This window comes from Buteo buteo, chromosome 9, assembly GCF_964188355.1.
Source record: "Buteo buteo chromosome 9, bButBut1.hap1.1, whole genome shotgun sequence".
Lineage (NCBI taxonomy): Eukaryota > Metazoa > Chordata > Aves > Accipitriformes > Accipitridae > Buteo > Buteo buteo.
The window spans coordinates 35,348,432-35,367,427 of NC_134179.1; the positions used below are offsets into that span (position 1 = coordinate 35,348,432).

General features: G+C 40.9%; 1 protein-coding gene and 1 long non-coding RNA gene across 8 annotated transcripts in view; one reads left to right on the plus strand and one right to left on the minus strand.

Annotated features, from left to right (window-relative positions):
• Window positions 1-669: 669 nt before the first annotated feature.
• The window catches only part of LOC142034546 (uncharacterized), a 42,339-nt gene continuing 24,012 nt past the window's right edge, over window positions 670-18,996 (plus strand). Inside the window, exons 1-2 of one of the 2 annotated variants that reach the window (XR_012651686.1) lie at window positions 670-721; window positions 12,754-12,904. This is a non-coding gene — a long non-coding RNA (uncharacterized LOC142034546). Of the gene's footprint in view, window positions 722-12,584; window positions 12,905-18,996 lie in introns of those variants that run through there. The other variant, XR_012651685.1, reaches the window with a different exon arrangement.
• Window positions 14,982-18,996, minus strand: part of UTRN (utrophin) — a 389,395-nt gene continuing 385,380 nt past the window's right edge. For all 6 annotated transcript variants that reach the window (XM_075036045.1, XM_075036046.1, XM_075036047.1 and 3 more), the window contains 2 exons: window positions 18,740-18,762; window positions 14,982-17,147 (listed from right to left, as the gene is read on the minus strand). In XM_075036045.1, the coding sequence (XP_074892146.1) occupies window positions 17,139-17,147; window positions 18,740-18,762 (32 nt within the window). In that variant the 3' untranslated portion in view covers window positions 14,982-17,138. The remainder of the gene's footprint in view (window positions 17,148-18,739; window positions 18,763-18,996) is intronic.

Genomic DNA, 18,996 nt, shown 5'->3' on the forward strand with positions numbered 1-18,996 from the left:
GAGGGACAATCTCTTTATCTTCAGTGCTAACTTTTATCCTCATCACCAAAAGCATGTTTAAGCAACCCTCGAGGAATAAAGATCACAGATAAAATACAAGATAATCAAATCCAGCGCCAATCTTCTGATAAGTAAGTGTCGGCTCCAACCAGCTGAAGAAGTGGAGCGATGAGCATCGCTGTTCAGGAACCCTCAAAACGCAGCTTGGAGATGTTGCAGTGCCAGCATGGTGGAAAAATCATCCAACCTTCACTGAGAAAGGCAGAAGGCTTGCTCTCTCTAAGGTATGCGCTAATGTGACTTTTGAACCAAGATAAGCATTCCCAGACATCAAAACAGGGCCACATCATCCACCTCCCGTCTGCTTTAGTCCCTGCAAGGATCCAGCTTTACCCTACAGCTCAGCCACCAGCTTCTCATTTCCCCCAGAAAACAGCGAAGTTGTGCCAGCAACACACAGGAGACAAGACTGTGGTAGGAAAGAGCACGACCGGTCCTGCAAGGAGACAAGAACTGCCATGGTTCAGAGAAGTCCTGCACGGAGCTGGCCCCAAGTGAGGGCAGCTGGTCCCAGCCTCAGCTGCTGGGGCTCAGCCACCTCCCAGCTGTGCCTGATAAAGCAGCAATTAGCTCCTCCCTGGCTCGTTTTACTCTTTCTTTGCTCTGAGGCTTGCTCTGGTTTGTATGCAAGCAGCTCTCCATGAGGACGGAGCTGATGGTGGTGAGTAGGGTTAGTGCCTTGCTGATGGGGTGGGAAGGATGATGGTCTTGGGGCGTGAGGGGCTGGGGAAGGCAGAGGGGAGCAGCCCGAGCTGGAAGGGGATCGGGAGGCAAGTACAGTGGCTGGAAGATTAGTTGTGTACGTACAGCAATGATTCTCCCCTTTATCTTTGGGAGAGAGAAGGTGAGGAAGCGGTGTCTGCTGATATGTCCCTTATCTAAAATACTAGAGTCAAAGCTGAAAATAATCTGCTTCAACTGCTGTAAATTCAAGTTGTTTGTCACTGTGGTTTGGGGTACTTTGTAGCTTTAGATGCCAGCACTGATGATTTGTAAGGCTCGCTAATGTACAAGAGGGCTGAGATGCTCTGTTTGTGGTAGCTGTCTGGCCTCTTATAGGATGAAGTTACAGGAGTAGATGATATACCGTTGGGACCTCCAGATTATCTACTGCTGCTAGGCAAAAACTGATTCCCTTCAGGCTTTACCAGTAATAGCGACAAAATAAATAGACTGTACTAAGATCAAATCATGTTGGATTTATAGGTAGGAGTTGGGATTTGATAACAAATCATGTGGTTTAGGAATATTGCATTTTTTGCCAAAAAAAAACTGACAAAAACCTGGCTTGAAATAAGGAGCTGGTAAGAGTCGCTCCCCTTCTTGAAACTGAAGCCACCTGGGAGCACTCACAGCTGTGAACTTTTGATGGTATGCAGGCCAGAAGAATGAGTTGAACTTCTGGTACTGTAGCAATCAGGTCTGATTGCTCTTAAACCTCCCCTGGCAGCCAAAGAGTTCTGGGTTTTGGCTTCTTTCCATTTTAAGTGTGGACATTTGCAGTACAGGTTTTTCAGTGAAGTCTCCCAGTTTGCGCTAAAGTGAACGGGGAGTTGCCTTTTCTGTTGACTCTTTTACAACTTTGGTATCTTTCTCTATTTAAATGAGAGCTGTAGCTCACAGCTGGAAATCTGGCAACCTGTGAGGCTAAACTGATGCTGAGTTTCCCAAGAGCAAAGCAGAAGTGCAGTCTGATGAACCATTTCTTAACAATATTTTTACTGAGTGGACTTCAAAGACTTGGCTTGCTGTTGGGCAGCGAGGGAGGAGAGTAGGAGGAGCCATAGGGATGCTTGTGACTTAAAATGGAATAATTTAATTTAACACCTTTGGAAAATATCAGCTCTGTGCACCCGTTGCTGTTATTTTCCCCTTGCTGTTTCAATGGAAGGCATGTTTCAAGCTGCATCTTGGTCACAAGTTGGAGGTAGGATGTTAAGTTCTGGCAGGGCCTCTGGGGGATATTTGCGAAGGAAGTAGCAGTTTTTTGATGCTGTGGAGCCCAGGAGAAAAGAAGATCCCTGGATCAGCAAGTTTCGTGCAGCTGGGCATTGTACAATGCAGTTGGCTTCCCCAGGCTTTTGCCCTGGTACTGCTTTGAACCTGAGAGCAGCAGAAGGCTGTATCAGTTGCCTCACACCTAGCTTTTGCTTGCCTCCCACCCTCATAGGAGTGTCCACAAGACAATAATATAGCTTTCTGGAAGCTAAACTGCCTGAGGTAGGTGCTAGCCTGAAAAGAAATCTTTCTTTCATTCCATATTAACACAGCTTACATCAATCAATTTGATACTGAGACCCAAAATTTATAATGTATAGTTTGTAGTAGGAATTGGGGTGTTTATTCTGTTTTTATAATTTTTTTTTATCTTGCTTATAAAGATTTTCTCAAAATCTAAAAGCCTTTTAGCTTTTTTTATATTGCCTTCCCTCTTACTCCTGAATGATTTCCAGAGGAGTGGCCGGGTTCACTTACAGCTGTGCTATTACTGCACCTAAAATGTTTGAGGGAGAGGTGGCTGGAAGAGTCTGCCTCACTACCGTTAATGGTGAAATTATGGGGGTGTGACACTGCGTGCCTCCAGTTGATTAGCACTGCAGCTCTCAAGTACAAAGGTAAAAAGAAATCTGAGTTAATAACTCTATACCAAATACAAATGGGTATATGAAAGCTGTACCAGCAATTTTGTAACTTTGGCAACCAGCACTCTTGGGTTATGCCACCCTTACACCACATATTGATGTTCAGGATCTTCCTCTCTAGTGAAGAGGAAGGAAAAGACCTTGCATGAGTAAAGAGCAAGGAAGACAAGGGCTGAAAAGCTGCTGTGTTTCCTGCATTATGAAGCCAGATGGGTAAAGTGAAGGATATTCATTAGAAACCTGGTGCAGTGATTCCAATAACTGGAGAAAGGACTGCTTCTGTTTGTTTCTAGGAAGCACTTCATTGAACAATGTGATTTCATACTTCATTACTTTTTAACTGTGTACAAAGGCTTATTTGTAGCATAAAGCCTTCTGGTAGTCTAAATAGGAAGCTTTTTAATCTTAAGATACTTCCATGGACTTGCAGCGTGGTTGAGGTTGGACTCCTGGAGGTTGTCTTGTCCAACCCCCCTGCTCAAGCAGGGGCCACCCAGACCCAGTTACCCAGGACCATGTCCAGATGGCTTTTAAATATCTCCAAGGATGGAGACTCTACAACCTCTCTGGGCAGCCTGTGCCAGTGCTTGGTCACCCTCACAGTAAAAAAAATGTTTCCTGATGTTCGGAGGGAACCTCCTGTGTTTCAGCTTGTGCTCATTGCCTCTGGCCTTCTCACTGAGTGCTGCTGAAAAGAGCCTGGCTCCATCTTCCTTGCACCTTCCCTTCAGGTATTTATATACATTGAGCTCCCTCTTCTCCAAGCTGAACAATCCCAGCTCTCTCAGCCTTTCCTCATAGGAGAGATGCTCCAGTCCCATAATCATCTTGGTGTTTCGTGGTAGTCCACAGCTACAAAAGCTAGCATGGATGGCAACCCAAGCATCTGATTTGGATTCTGTACATGAGACATACAAACTAGCAAGCAATGAACTTAAAATAAGACAGATTAGTAAAGAGAGCTTCTGCCATGGTTTAACCCCAGCTGGCAACTAGTATCGTGCAGCTGCTTGCTCACTTGTCCCTGCCCAGTGGGGGTGGAGAGGAGAGTTGAAAACAAGTAAAACTCATGGGTTGAGATAAGTACAGTTTAATAACTGACATTAAACAATAAAATACAATAATAATAGTAATGAAAAAGGAAGGTAACAAAAAGACAGTGAAATATAACCCAAGAAAGACAAGTGATGCACAATGCAATTGCTCACTGCCTGCTGACCGATGCCCAGCCAGTCCCGAAGCAGCAATCGCCCCCCCCCCCCCCAGCCAACCCCCCCCCAGTTTATATACTGAGCATGACGTCCTATGGTATAGAATATCCCTTTGGCTAGTTCAGGTCAGCTGTCCTGGCCATGCTCCCTCCCAGCTTCTTCTGCACCTCCTTGCTGGCAGAGCGTGGGAAACTGAAAAAGCCTTAACTTAGTATAAACACTACTTGGCAACAACTAACACATCAGTGTGTTATCAACATTCTTCTCATACGGAATCCAAAACAAGACACTATACCAGCTACTAGGAAGAAAATTGACTCTATCCCAGCCAAAACCAGGACACCTTCTAACATGTAGAAGCATTAAATAAATGCAGACAAGTGACTGTTTTGTGGATAGTAGGAGACTCTTTGCTGGAATAGCACTAATTTCTTTCTATGGAATGCCTGGACTCCAGTCTATGCACCTGTTAGATGGATTTTTTTAGGTTATGGTTTCTAAATGAAACAAACTGATCTCTTCTTTCCCAGCCGTTGTTTCTGTTAGGGGAGCATCCCTGACAGTTGTGGATGTTTACAGTGAGGATTAGTCATTTAAATGTAGTTGTTGTTTTTTTTGTTTTTTTTTTTAATGGCATAAGGGAGTTTGTTAAAATGGGCTGTGTAGCTAGTAGGAAATTGTGCTAAATTAAATCAAGTCTGTCTTAAACTTTTGTCATTTGTTTCTTTAAATTACCTGGTTAAGCCTCCGTCTAGTTGCTTGCAGAGTGATTAAGTGCTTACCCGTGAAATATCCTGTAAATACTTAGATTGCTAACCCTGGACTGCAGTGTGTCATTGTGATAAGGCTAAAAATATCTCCCAGATAGATAGAGGTCATAATTACTGTCATAATTCCATCTTTCAGTATTTGCAGCATAAGAGGAAAAACTGGAAATATAAAGCCTCTGAGACTAATTCCTTAACAGAAAAGCTTTTAAGTACCACTAATTTCAGGGAGAACACCAAGAGTTACAGGCATGCATGCTCTACCAGTGAATAGAAGGGAATGATTAACAGATATAAACATTCACAGACACAGTACAGTGTTTCTACTGAAGATAGGATAAGGTGTGTAAAAATCTGGGGGGTTAAAGTGTACCAGAAGCAGGATTACTATTATGTTGTTTAGAATCTTCCTTTTTTTTTTTTCTTTTCCCCTTATACAAACATGTTGATATTGTCGTATTAAGTCCTGCTGAGGAAAATATATGATGGTTATGAAATACATATATGAAATACATGTGGGCTTAACCCTTCTGAATGGAAAATGGAGCAAAACCTGAGCTGTCATCTTTCAGAGAGCTTTAGTAGCCAAGTTGCTTGAGAAACCAAACAAAAAGGTGATGTTGCCTTTAGCTCCTGTTGGCTGTCTGGAGTTAGATGTGCCTGTGATGGTAAGGGGGGTGTTTTTGTAAAGGCTCAGATGCGATGGCAAGGCTCTTCAAGTGCTTATGGAGTCTGACCTATAAATGAGACTGAGGAATGCTTGTTGGCCACTGCAGGTCCCAATAGGAGATTTGTGCCTATTCATGGCTATTGTGAGAAACTCTTGTCTAGGCCCAAAGGCAGAATTTAAAGTATGTGGGAAACTTTGTAATGAACCTTAATTTCTAGATGCTGGCTGCCTTCTGGCATAGGTGAGAACCATGGTTTTAGCATCTGGGGCCCTACAGTGCTGATTAAGTCATCTTGTCAGTATAGTTCTTGGTCTTTTTTTTTTTTTTTGTACTTATATATAAAGTTTTGTAGTTGAGAAGTAAATATCGCAGAAGTTAATTCATCATTATGAAGTCCAATGCCCTTAGGTCAGTGGGTTATAGGAAATCAGCAGCCACAGATGACAAGTTCTTAACGCCTGCAAGTGAACAGGCAAGACCCACAGGTAAAGTGTAGCTCTGCTTTTTAGACTTGTTGTGAAAGGGAGTGGTTTGGACCGCTTAAAGAATCCCTTCCAATGGTATTAGCAAAAGAAAAATGATTTAATAGGAATTTATATAAAAGTGTGACTTCACAGAATTTGATGGCAAGGTTCACTCTATTACTTTAATACATGGATGAAATCCCCCTTGCTTTCTAAACTCCTGTTGGAGCCTAGGTGTGGCTGGATCAACTCCTAGTCGCAGTCTTGGCCAACAGTTTATCTAAAGGGATTATGACTATAATAGCAGCCTGAGATTCATTCACAGCTGAATAAAGTTCACGACAGTAATTCAAGTATAGATTTGAAAAGCAATAACTTATAATATACTTGCTATAGAATATCCAGGTTAGGACCCACACACATATAAGATACACATATAAGCAAGTAAAAGAGGTATAACTGTTAAAAATTCCCCTTGAGTTCAGTGAAAATATTCACGTCGAATGCTTCAGCGTCTTTCTCAATGGGTGAAGGATCGAGCCTCAAGGAGCGGAGAGTATCAGCCCAAGTCTTGTCGGCTTTTGGCGAGACCTCCAATCTTCACAAACAGAAAAGTTTGCAAGCTCCAAGAGGCATCAGAGGAGATGCTGGCCGCAGCTTGCTGCAGTCCAGGAGAGCTCAAAGGGTCTCAGTACCACTGCTTGTATGTTTGGGAGATGGCTGGCTTTAGTCGTAAGCAAATTACCAGGATTCCAGCTGCGCTGCTACTGTTCCATGTGAGTTATGATTCAGATAAGGAAGATTCCGGGGCTGTCAGAGAATGACTTAAGATTCAGATATGGATGCTCCAAGGTTGTCAGAGGAGGACTGGAATGTCTCAACGTTGTTATGAGAGAACTAGTTATCTCTACTTATTTGTTTGTTTGTTTTGTTTTCGCCAGACAGCAGGACTCCTTGAGATGGTCCACATGACTCCCTGTCATAGCTGTGTGAGAGTTCCAGGTACAGTCAAGGGACCCTTAAGTGCCCAACTCATTACACTTATGCTAAGGCCTAGTGAGACTTCCTGAATTCATAAATCAGCCCAGAGAGGGGGAAAGAAATGCACCACCACAAGAGTCCTTGTAAAAACTGTCTCTGAAAAGTCTGTCCCTCTGATGCCATACCAAAAATGCTTGGTTTACTTAAAAAAAAAAAAAAAAAAAAAAAAAAAAAAAGAGAGAGAGAAATCAGATTTAATTTAGAGATTATATTATTTTCTTGTGTGCTGCCAACAACAAAGGCAAAAATCTGGCCTAGAGTGTCCTTATTTACTCACTGGCAACCTAATTTTCCTGAAATTTGGCTTTTGCTGACACCTTTGTAGCTACATTAGCTTTAAATCTGCTTAAGCCTGCTGAAGATGTCATAGGTAGAGAGTGGGTTTGCAAATTTATTCCTTGACTCTTACTGAAAGTATGTGCAGTATAATATAGTACTGGTTAATACCGGGGGAAATGAGGGAGTCGTTCCAGGAACGCTCTTGGAGTGGCAAAGCAGCTGCGTTCTGCCTCTTGTGCACTGCCTGAGCAAGGAGATGCCCATCTATTCCCAAAACACTTCTCTAGGGCTTCTGGGGGGAGCGCAGAAGGAGGATAGGAGTAAGGAAACTTCTAGCAAAACCCACTTCTTTAGAATTACGGCAAGGAGTTTCAATGTGCACTAACACGAGTAGTTTATCAGGATGTTATACTAACATGTATATTAAATTTGCCTATTCAACCCTCTCACATCAAGAGATTTTGGGAACCAAAAGTGCAATTCACTCCATGACAGACCCTGCGCTTACATGTTTAAAAGATGGTTTGTGATGACAGAATAATAGTGTTTCTTACACGTCCCCACTCAGAGATGTGAATACAGATTGCATTGACATTAAGCTGTAACTCACGGATAAATTTTTAATGCAGAATCAGTTCCTATATTGCAGTCTAACTATTAAGCTGAAAGCTATGCATAAATGTTTGCAAACTTCAATCAAGAAACTTCAATGGGGATGTGGGAATAGGTAATTGCCCAAATTATTTACTGACTTTGATATGAATGTTTATTTGGTGCTTGGTTCCCTGGAGCTGAAGGACGGGATAATTGCCCCAACCTTCAATCTCTGTTCTTTCTCTGGCTCCAAGATAAGGGCATATTTCTAAGGTGATTATTACTTAATTACCTACATTATGCTGCTAATACCCACCAGATAAACACAGCTTTCTTTTTTAAGTGTTGCTGAACAAGAATATTAAGTGGTCCCGGATTGGGGCCAGGGGAGCCAAACTGGGATGTTGCCCTTCCCTGCCCTCCCCCTTGGTGGGGAGGACAAGGCCTGCGAGTGGCCGATGGGCTGGGAGCCTTCGGAGGCTGGCGGTGCCTCTCCTGCAAGGAGACACTGGCAATGCCATGGAGGTGTCAAGGCAGCTGGCTTAGGAGCCAGTTGTGAATTTTTTTTTTAATTTTTATTTATTTTGTCATAGATAAATGTTTGTTAAACTACCATTGGCATAAGCCTGTCCTGTTACATACAGTTGTCTCCAGTATATGTATCAAATAACTGAAATAATACTGCATCATCTATATTGCTTCTTGAGGCACTGCTTGCTGGAAGAGTAGTCTGCGGGACTGGACTTTTAGATGTGCTTTGTTATAGTATTAATATTTCTGATCTTGCCTTGTCACTTCTGGCAGTCTAGGAGGGGAGGGTAGATGAGTGTGGAATTTCTTGGTTTTAATCGCATCACTTAATTCTTTTGCTAGGTACATGTTGTTTGAGAGAGGTATAACTACTACTACTAGAAACTAGGAAAAAACCCAACTTATTTTCTTAAGCATCTGTCTATATCAGCTATTCAGGCAAAATATATTAAGAAAAAAATCACTCTCACCATATAAGCTGTTTACTGCATTAACTGAACTGCCATATTTTATCCAATCTCTGTGCAAACAGATGTGCTATAATCTTAATTTATCACTTGTCTTTCCTTTGCAACTGGGTTAAAAAACTAAGAAGTAAATGCAGTGACTGCAGACAAAGCTGACAGGCTTAAGCTGCAGTATGTATGCTAAAGTATTTTTCAAATAGCTTTGAAAGATGTGATTATGCCTTCCTGATTTAGTTTATATCGAACCATAAAGAGCCCTAAAATCACCAGTGTCATGAAGAGATGTCATTTGAGAGTGTTTGTAATCAGTCTTTAAGAAATGTGACTTAGTTGTGTATAATGACATTGTACTTTTCATAAAGTTGTTATTTTAAGTCAAGCTTTCCAAGAATCTTTCAATGGGGGCACTGATTTGAGCAAAGAGATGGAAATGTACCAGTTTTGTGCACTTGGTAGTAATTTCTAAGGCACAGGAGATGTCATAAAGTGAGTAACAACATTGACAAGCTTACAGAATTTTAAATTAAAAAGCTATGTGTGGTTTGGGGTTTTTTTTATGTTCAAATGCTGATGATCTCTGAACATGTGGATGGAAAAAGCCAACCAAAACCACACATGTGAGTCTATGCCTGGGAAAGCAAGTCTAGAAGAAAAGCAGATGAACAAGAGTGGCATTTTAGAAAATATTTCTCTCCTAATCCCATTTTTCTAAATAATGTTATAAGTACTGTGATTCATAGGAAAACAGAACCAAACTGTCTTCAGTAACAAGAATGTAAAAAGTTATCAGAATTCCTTTGCCAAATGCTACTGAGGTCCATACTGAGTGGGTTAAGCTGGAAGTCAGTGGTCCCATCTATCACTTACTGCCTTTTCTGTGGAGGCTTGCTTGTCTTGAGGCAGCGTGCTCTGGTGGCACAGGAGGGGTATCCTACCAAAACTCTAATCAGCAGGTCGAAGGGGGTGACTATTCCCTTTTATCTGGGGAGACTGGGTGCTGGGTCCAGCTTTGGAGACCTGGCTCAGCCCCTTGCCACCGACTGGGTAGCACAAGCTGCACTGTGAGAAACCAAATGAGAGTGAGTGCAAAACCAAAAATAATTCTCTTTCACTAAAGCTATCATTAATTTTCCTTCCTCAGCAAGCAAGCAGACATTTTGGGGAGAAAAAAATGCAAGTGTAGGCAGCAGACAGATGGATACCATGGTATATCTTGTTTGTGTACAAAGCCTGGCTCATATTTCATAATAAAGTCAACTGCTATTTTGATGTTTTACTGCCATTTCAACTAGTTTTACTTTTCAGCTCGCAAGCATCATCTTTACAGGAACTGCGATTTAGGGGATGAAATAACATTCTTATTCTGCTCATGTTCCAGCCACTCAGGTTTTTCATTTGTTCACATCTGTATTTTTATAGAAAATTGATAGGCGCTGTAATTACAGCCTGCTGAAAGCAAGTAGGTCAGAGCTACGCTTTCCATTCCAGAGGGGCTGTTGGGACTGGAAAGACAGAAATACATCTGGACAGTTTTTCTTCCTGTGTGCCTGTCTGTGTGTCGCAGCCATTCATTAGGCTCCTCACAACTGCTCAGCAAAATACTTTCAGAGGTATTAAACAAAATCAGCTAAAGCATCTGTGTTTAAAAGGTCCCTCCCTACTCATCTGTCATACTTCTCCTGGCAAAAGATTTTTTCAGGGCATTGTGCAAGATAGTGCATTGGCTCAGAGTTATGCTAACTGTCAGGGGAAAAGTTCTTGGAGTACACTGATGACAATTCCTAACATAGACAATTGAGGAGCTGGGGAGGGGAGACACCCTGCTGGACCTCCTACTCGTAAAGAAGGAAGAACGGGTAAGGGATGTGAAGGTTGGGGGCTGCCGTAGCTGCAGCAACCATGAGATGGTAGAGCTCAGGATCCCAAGAGCAAAGGAGCAAGGCGAAAAGCAGGATTGTGTCCCTGGGCTTCAGGAGAGCAGCTTTCGGTCTGTTCAGGGACCGGGAAGAATATAGAGATAGTGTCCAATTCTGCAGGGATAGGGTTAGGAAAGCCAAAGCCTGGTGAGGGATATGAAAGGTGACAAGAAGGACTTCGACAAGTACATCAGCAGCAAAAGGCAGACGGGGGAAAACATGGGCCCGCTGCTGAAGAGGACCTGGTGACAAAGGACGCAGAAAAATCTAAGGTACCGAGTCCCTTCATCTCAGTCTTTACTAGTAAGACTGGCCTTCTGGAAGCCCAGGTCCCTGAGACCAGAGGGGAAATGTCGAGCAAGGGAGAGGTCCTCCTCCTTGGTGGAGGATTGGGTTGGGGAACACTTAAACAAACTGGACATATATAGGTCCATGGGATCTGATGGGATGTCCCCTAAAGTGCTGTGGGAACTGGTTGATGTCATTGCAAGGTTGCTCCTGGTTATCTTTGGAAGGTCATGGGAATCAGAGGAAGATCCCAAGGACTGGAAGAAAGTAAATGTCACTCTGATCTTCAGGAAGGAGGGTCTGGGTAACCCTTAACTTTCCCTACTTTTGTTTGCATTTAAATCAGCGATGTGGATTATCAGTGGCAGTTACTATTATATCTTCTGTTTGTTCGCTTATTTATGAATGCATAAAACTTCATTTGTGGTTTAGGCACCAGCCACGCTTGGCAAATGTATACAGAGAAGCGCAACTGCTGTGAGCTGCTCATTATAAACATGGTCCTTCAACATCCAAAATGCCATCTTCAGTAAAGAAAAATGGATGGGTTTCCCACCTGTTTTTGCAGGGCCAAGGTTACACACCAAATAATCTGTCCACTGGACTTCTACTGCACCTGGGCTGGGATTCAGAAAGGTTACTGTATCTCATCAAATAGTTGCCTATTTCCATATAAAATTCAGGTGAATTATCCCAGTCTTTGTCATTTATGTGGTCTTTTTCCTCACTCCATTAGATCTAGCTTACGAGACACAGCAAACTGTTGGATGCTGTCCCTTCCTCTATTTTTTGCTCATTTTCCAAAGAATTTAAATATTAGTCAAAGAGGTATCAGTTACTGTGGGGGTAGAAGAAATTCCATCATGTGCAGATGAAGTGTTGTTGCAATACTGCTATGTGTTTCTTATATTCTTTGTTGTTTCATTTAATACCAAGATGGGATCTATCCCCAGAAATTAGATTTGTAAGCTGCAGAGATCTTCCTCTGAGCTAGTTACCCTAGGCTCTCTTTCCATAGTCGGAAATAAGTGTGTTTCTGAAGTATAGTTTCTTCAAGGTAAATATTAGTTAGAAGAGGTGAGAAAACTAGACATTTTTGAAGTGATTATCTGACTGTACAAAGAGAGTGACTAACAAGAGCATGAATAGTTCATCTGTAAATACTATGTTTCAGAGACGACAATGAGATAGGACAGATAGTGTCTCTGCTTTGCTGTGTCCTGTCGTGTGTCGTGTCCGTCCCCCCCCCCCCCCCCCGTGTATGTGCTATCTTTCTTTAGGACTAGTATGTAGGAATTCTGTTCAGCTGTCCTGGTTTATCACTTTTAATAAGCATGCTAACATAGAACAGTTTTCAATTTAAAAGATCCCTTTGTGTTGGCTGCAACAGTTTGCTGCAGTGCTGGGATGCCTGGGAAAAATGAGCTGAATCAGCCCACTTGTGGCAGCTCCTCTGCTGCTGTCTCAGACAGAGGTGCTTAGAAAAGCAGTTGATGAAAACACTACCTTCCTCTTCTGAAGGCAGCTGCTGCACTTGCATGCAGCTGTTCTCATGCATAGATTTAAGTTGCAAAGAGTGTAATTTTTTGCTGGCACATCATGAAAATTTAAGTGGCACTAAAAACAGAAGGTAGGCTCCCAAAGACATGTGAGCCAAGGAAGATTGTGCCTTTGATGGCCACAGGAACATTTTTTTGAAGACCAAGGCATACAGCTGATGATTACTGAGAGCTGTTTTGCTTGTAAGATGGAATAGATCTCTTTCTGCTTAAACATTTTTTCCACTAAAAGTTGGTTGTTTTTTTTTTTTTTTCCTTTTCAGACCCCACTGTTATTAATTTACACCTTGGCTGAATTTGTGGCTGATTTTGTTGCTGGGGGAACAGGCTTCTCAGCTGTACAGCACGACATCTTCATTTCTGTGTGACAGCAGACAGGATCCATTACTTGGTTTTGCGAATGCTTACCTTCAGGTGGGTTTTTCTTAGGGCAACTCTGTAGTAAAGTAGAGAAAAAAAATATGATGTAATGAGCAAACTCTCTCCAAAGGGCCATTTGTACTGTAAATGTTTAAAAGAATAATTTGGTCTTTTGCATAAATCCAAAGCTTGCCCATTACAGTACACTTTTAATTTGGCTGAATTCAGCTTTTTTTTTTTTCCCCCCTCATTTTTAACTGTAGAAAGAACAGAAGAGAGGACAGAACCCTCTGACCCAGGACACTCAGGTAACAGGAATTGTCATGTGCATACTGACAGTTTGTGTCTGGGTCCAGTATCTCTGACCCAGGGGGGCTGGTGTCTCATAACTTAACTATCCCATCTATTGCGATGTGAACATCTGAAGAGCCTTGTCTTGGTCCAAAAAGAAATAATGCCACCACCAACATCCTCCAAGAAGAGTTCTTTCATAGTGGAAGTTCCCCTGCAGATGAAGCCCCATTAGCAGAGGAACTTCTCCACTCTGATTTTAATTAGATCCATCAATCTTGCATCTTTGAGAAAATGAACTGATCTGACTGTAATGTTTCAGCTCAAGGGTGTTTTGTAATAAAGATTTAAACAAATATGCTATCAACCACCTTGTCCATTCGGGGCTGTGCAGCAGGGTGTCTCTCCTGCTTTGATGGTTAGGCATGCATTTAGGACTGAGAGCTCTTCGGTGCAGGAACCTAATTCTTCTCCTGAAAAATATCACGTTGCCTTTATTTTGCCTGACAAAATAACAGTGTAAGGGGCTGGTTAGTGCTCAGAGGAAAAGGTTGTTGCAAAGAAGCGTGAGAGTGCTTACCGCTGCATGGTTCATTGAGGACCGGACCCCAAGCCCCTTGAGAGAAGCCCCATGGCAAGCTGGTGAGAAGTGGGTGCCAGTCTGTTCCCCTGATGAGCCAGGTCCTTCAGGACATGGTACTGAAGCATGATTTTAAGCTGAGAGTACCTTCCTCACAGGTGAGAGCATTACAGAGCTCTTGTATCTGCTGCCTTAGCAATCAGGGTACAGGGGGTGTTGTAAGTTGTAGATTTGAGCACCTTCATAAATTGTTCTCAAAGTCAGGCCCTAGTACTGATCCATAGACCCCTCTTCTGCTGCCTTCAATGCTACAAACATATAATTAAAATATTTACTTTTTTAAAAGACAGATGTTGTGGTTTAATCGATTCTTTAATCTACCAGTCTCCTCCTCTTTGACACATTTGTTGTTCTAAATACAGAATTTAATTGGGCTCAATATATTGTTATTTCTATAATTAAATTCCCTGGTAACTGCTGAATCACAAATGCTGTGTGAAAAACCCAGTTCTTCCCTACAACTTACTTAATTGTTAAGCATCCTTTCACAAACAGAGGCAAAGTGTCATTACTTGGTCATTTATGTTTTATGTTTGTTAGAGTTTGAAAAAAAAAAATTTAATAAATACTAAACACAAAAACAGTGCCAACTATTACTATAAGGAAACAGAATTGTTAGGGTTGTGGACTTTTTTCTCCTCCTTTAAGCACAGTTGTTCTAATGCAGTCGTTGTTAACACAATTTCCATTAGCTTAATGCAAATACCTAAAATCAGCCCATGGTAGGGCTAGAAAGTACATTATTTCCTGACTGAATATCTAATGCTGTGCTTCAGCTGAGCATGTTGACTGAATGCCATCAAAACTTGAAGGCTAATTTCCCATTTTAATATTTGACAGGGCTTCATGCATTATTGCTGTTTTGTAATATGTATATATAACATTTTTAAAATAAAAGCAGTCTGCTTCTCAATGATCAAATTTAATATCTGTCATGAAAGTGAAAATGATTCCAGACTAAATCACTAAAGATCAAAAACTGGAGAAAATATGCACAGATTTATGAGGAGAAAACACTGCTTAATCTCATTTATAGAAATGCAAACCAACACCGAAAATGCTAGCACATAGAAATGGACTATCACAGCACCCTGGTGTTAAAATTAATCTTCTTCAGAATGAAATTTTCAGCATTTAGCAATGAGAAGTGCCATCCTTGAACACCACAAAACTTGAAAGAACTCCATACTTTTTCTCATGTTACTGCAATATATTCCTTTTATTTATTATTGTCTCAGAGGAAGAATGTTACAATGTAGTGTTTGAAGCAGCATTTACTTGGCAGCAGAGGACAAAGGATGCATACAAACACAAGCAGAAAAACAACTTTATACATAACCTCATATTCAGAACAAAAATAAAAGCCACCAAATTCACTACTGAGACCTTTTTTTTACTTATGTAGGGGAGTATTTTTAAGGATTCTTTGCCTAGAGAATGATGTAGCTTGATAAAAGCAAAGTACTTTGCAGAGAACAGAATATAAAGCTATTTCCAATACTACTCATGAAGATAGGTCTGAGGTAGAAAGGTGGTCATGGCTTTCCTCTTCTGTAAAATGTGGGTTTTTTTCTTCTCAAACTAACTACACTACTTTTTTTAATAGATGAAGCATTTATAGGAGCCAGCATCTTCTCTTCCCACTTTGACAATTTTGCTCCACTCACTCGGGAATAATACTTAGCATTTATATAGAGCTTTTCAAACACTAACTAAGCAAGCTCTACAACACCTTTGAGAGGTAAGTACTATCATCCCCATTTTACAGATGGGAAAACAGAGGCAGAATGGTTAAATAATTTGCCAAAGGGTTCAGAAAGAACTGGCGTCGGAGCCAACACTAGAACGTGGTCAACGCTGTGCCCAAATCACTCCTTGAGCAGCAGCAGCAGTCCAGGAGTGAATACTGTGGGTGCAGGACAGTCTAAGTTGGCACCACTTCACAAAAACACTAGAAATTCCTGACCTGCTGTCTTAATGTCCACTAGCGTTTTTCGGTAGCAGTAAAGAATTTACAACTCTTCCAATACCATTTTGAGATTTTTTTTTTTCTTCAGTAATAATTAAGAACAACACAGTTTAGTTTCTCTCCACTATACATGAAATATATTGCATGCAGTTTTACCAATTAAAGGTGTCCTGAAATTAAAGCAAGTGTCCATGCAGCATTGGTAAACTCTGTGAAGGCAATAAAATCTCTTATGACAATTTTAAAACTAGAGATCAGCTGATCAGTGACATAACTTTCCCATAATTATCCCTACTTAAAGTACATAAATAAATGATTTCAAAGATAAAGATGAGTTGCAAGATTACAATGCCAAATGATAGTATCTAAGCACATTGCAGTTTTGAAGAAAACGTTCCATTGCTAATAGTATTGGAAAGGGCTTTCTAATTGTCTCTTCATTTCCAAGAGGCAGACAAAAGGAGACGAGGATCTCACGGAAATGAGCTTTACTTCACAGACTGTAAATTCCAAAACTTGAAGCAAGTTTGGCACAGCAGGGAACAGCAAAGCTTTGTCTCTGAACAAAGTTGGGAAAGATTACACTAACTTAGACCTTACTACAAACAACTTAAGCTATCATCTAAGTCCTCTTTTTAGCTATCTCCTGATTCAAAGTAAAGTAAGGCTCAAAAAAATAATCCTCCAAATGAGTGTGTTGGCTGGAAATAACTAAAAGAAAGTTAAAAATACCATTTTGGTGCATGAGGAGGATGATTTGAAATGAGAGTCTACCTTGTTTAATAGAGTTAAAAATACTGTAGCTTGCACCCAACGGCAATTTTTGTTAACCAATAACAATAATGCAGATTATGGGAACTTCATATGCCAATCCTGAAAACAACTCAAGGGTATTCTGAAATCTGTGTGGTCAGATGGTTAGCATATAAATAATCATTACAGAATATTAAATGTGTGAGAATATAACTAAAGGTATTTTACAATGTAAAAGCAAAGAGCTAAAAGGAATGTATAAATGTAACATTTTGCTCCAAACTCCTTATGCAGTTCTCTTTACGATTATCAAAAAGAACGTATATAAAGCCCCTGCCCCTTTTCCCGCGGCTGTATATTTATACAAATCAGTGACAAATACTCCACTGCTCATTAATTTACAGTTGCATAGAAAGGGAAGAAGAAGAAGAAAAAAAATCGATACTATAAAAACCACATCCTCATCTTTGGGTATTCAGTGTTTTACTATTTCAAGTAGAACACGCAGTCAGAGCGATCGGCATGTTCCAGGGTCCCATGCAGCCTTCTGATGAAGTGGAACTCGCAATCGATGCTTTGTAGAAAAGGGTTGCACTGCACGTCAGGAAGCGCTGGTCGACGTCCAAATGAACACTTCACATTGCCTGTCGTGATGAGAAATAACCCTGTCAGTACCACATTAACACATGCAGAGAGCTCTAACTGCTTTGGGCTTGGTTCAGTTAAGGATTCTGAGGTCATTTTACAAAATCCTTGTATTTTAGATGTATTGGCCCAAGACTCAGCAAATCACTGAGGCATGTAGTTAAGAGAAATCTAATTTTACTATACTGCAGTGTTTAAAATTCTTGTTGAATAAGGCCTAGAGGATGTTAGCCTACAGAGCAGTAAATATAGACTCTCCATGTTCTGCCTAAACTCTTTTCCTATGGATGCAAACTACTGTCCTATCTGAAGCCTAAGTGGTAAAAAGGGAGAGTATACAGAGTCTGGATTTGGAGGCAGCCCTGTCAAATGTGAAGCTTATTTCCAGGCTCCTGTTTCAGGATTCTGTTCCTGAACAGACAAATGTGCCTTCTCTAATGGTTCTGGAAGGGTAGATTTGCAGTGAGACCATTTGGGAATCATCCTGTACCTAAAAAAAAAAAATCAAATGCTTTCTCAAGAAGATTAGTATTATTCACTGATTCACTGAAAGCTATCTCTGTGCCTGCTCAGAGGAAGGATTTCTGAAAAATGCTAGTTTAATTCACTGATTTAGCTTATCAAGAGATGGAAACACAAAGTCTGAGTTAACGGAGTACAGGGCATGATTCATCCCATTCTCTTTAGGAATTCCTGTTTGGGAGGACAATCTTACTATCCCAGACATTGCAATCCAAGAAAGTGTTTGCAGAGCAATATTTCTGAATTTTTAGATATTCATTTGGGGGAGGTCTGACCTTGCAAACTGTGGATTAATGGGCAAGGTGAAGCAATCTGGGGGAGTAAATAGATTCTTTCCCTACCACTTAATCTTCTCAAGTCTCACACAGCAATTTGTGGTAGTCTTCTTTAAAACTTACTTAACAATGAAACTTCCAAAGAACTCTGCAACAACGCAAGATTATGTCATTCCTTCTTTGTCATACATGGGCTCCAATGTCAACCTAAACCTATAGCAAGTGTTTTTCCTATTTTTGTTACTTATAACAGAAATTTAACTGATCATTCATACCAGTTAGATTTTCAAGAACAAGTATCTAAATACCAGATTGCTTTCCACATTTTTGTGAACTCTGAAAGCAGCCAAATTTCTGCTTTGGGTTTGTAAAGTGGTTGCCTACTGGGAGAAGGCAGCTTAATCTAATGCCTAAGATGCTGTGTGGCTCTTGATCCTTGCGCCCTGGTGCCCATAGCTCCTGAAACCGGAGCACCAGGACATATGGATGTCTTTGCAGAACCAGCTTTGATCTTGCGAGCTGATGCTGGCTTGAAACTAATTGGCCAGGATAGATCCAAGCTGATTCCATCTGGTTAGCATCCCAGAACTGCACACCATAGTACATTTGGTAAGGCCTGAACTAGTAAGGAATTTTCCAGAATCTAGCCTTCCTGTTACATTGGTCTAAGCTTCCAAAGAAACCTCTAGGGAAAAATATAGAAAAAAACCCCAGACACTTTGCTTTAATGGAACTTTTCCACTTGCTTTACTTTGCTTCCAATGACTATGCAAGTATGTAAACATGTCTCATACCTGTGGTCTGCCAGTGAAACTTGCTGCAAATAGAAAAAAAAACAAAAGAAATTCAGAAATTTACATGATTCTGCATCTTGGCAGTTTAAAAACAAAGCCAGTATCAGGAAAATATGTACTACAGAAGAACAAAGACACTCCTATCTTTTAAAAAACTAAACATTTAACTAGAAGTATGTTGTAAAGGTCTATACACAACTTTATTCACAAATTTACAGCATTATGAATATATAGTTTATATCAATTGTTCCTTTTTC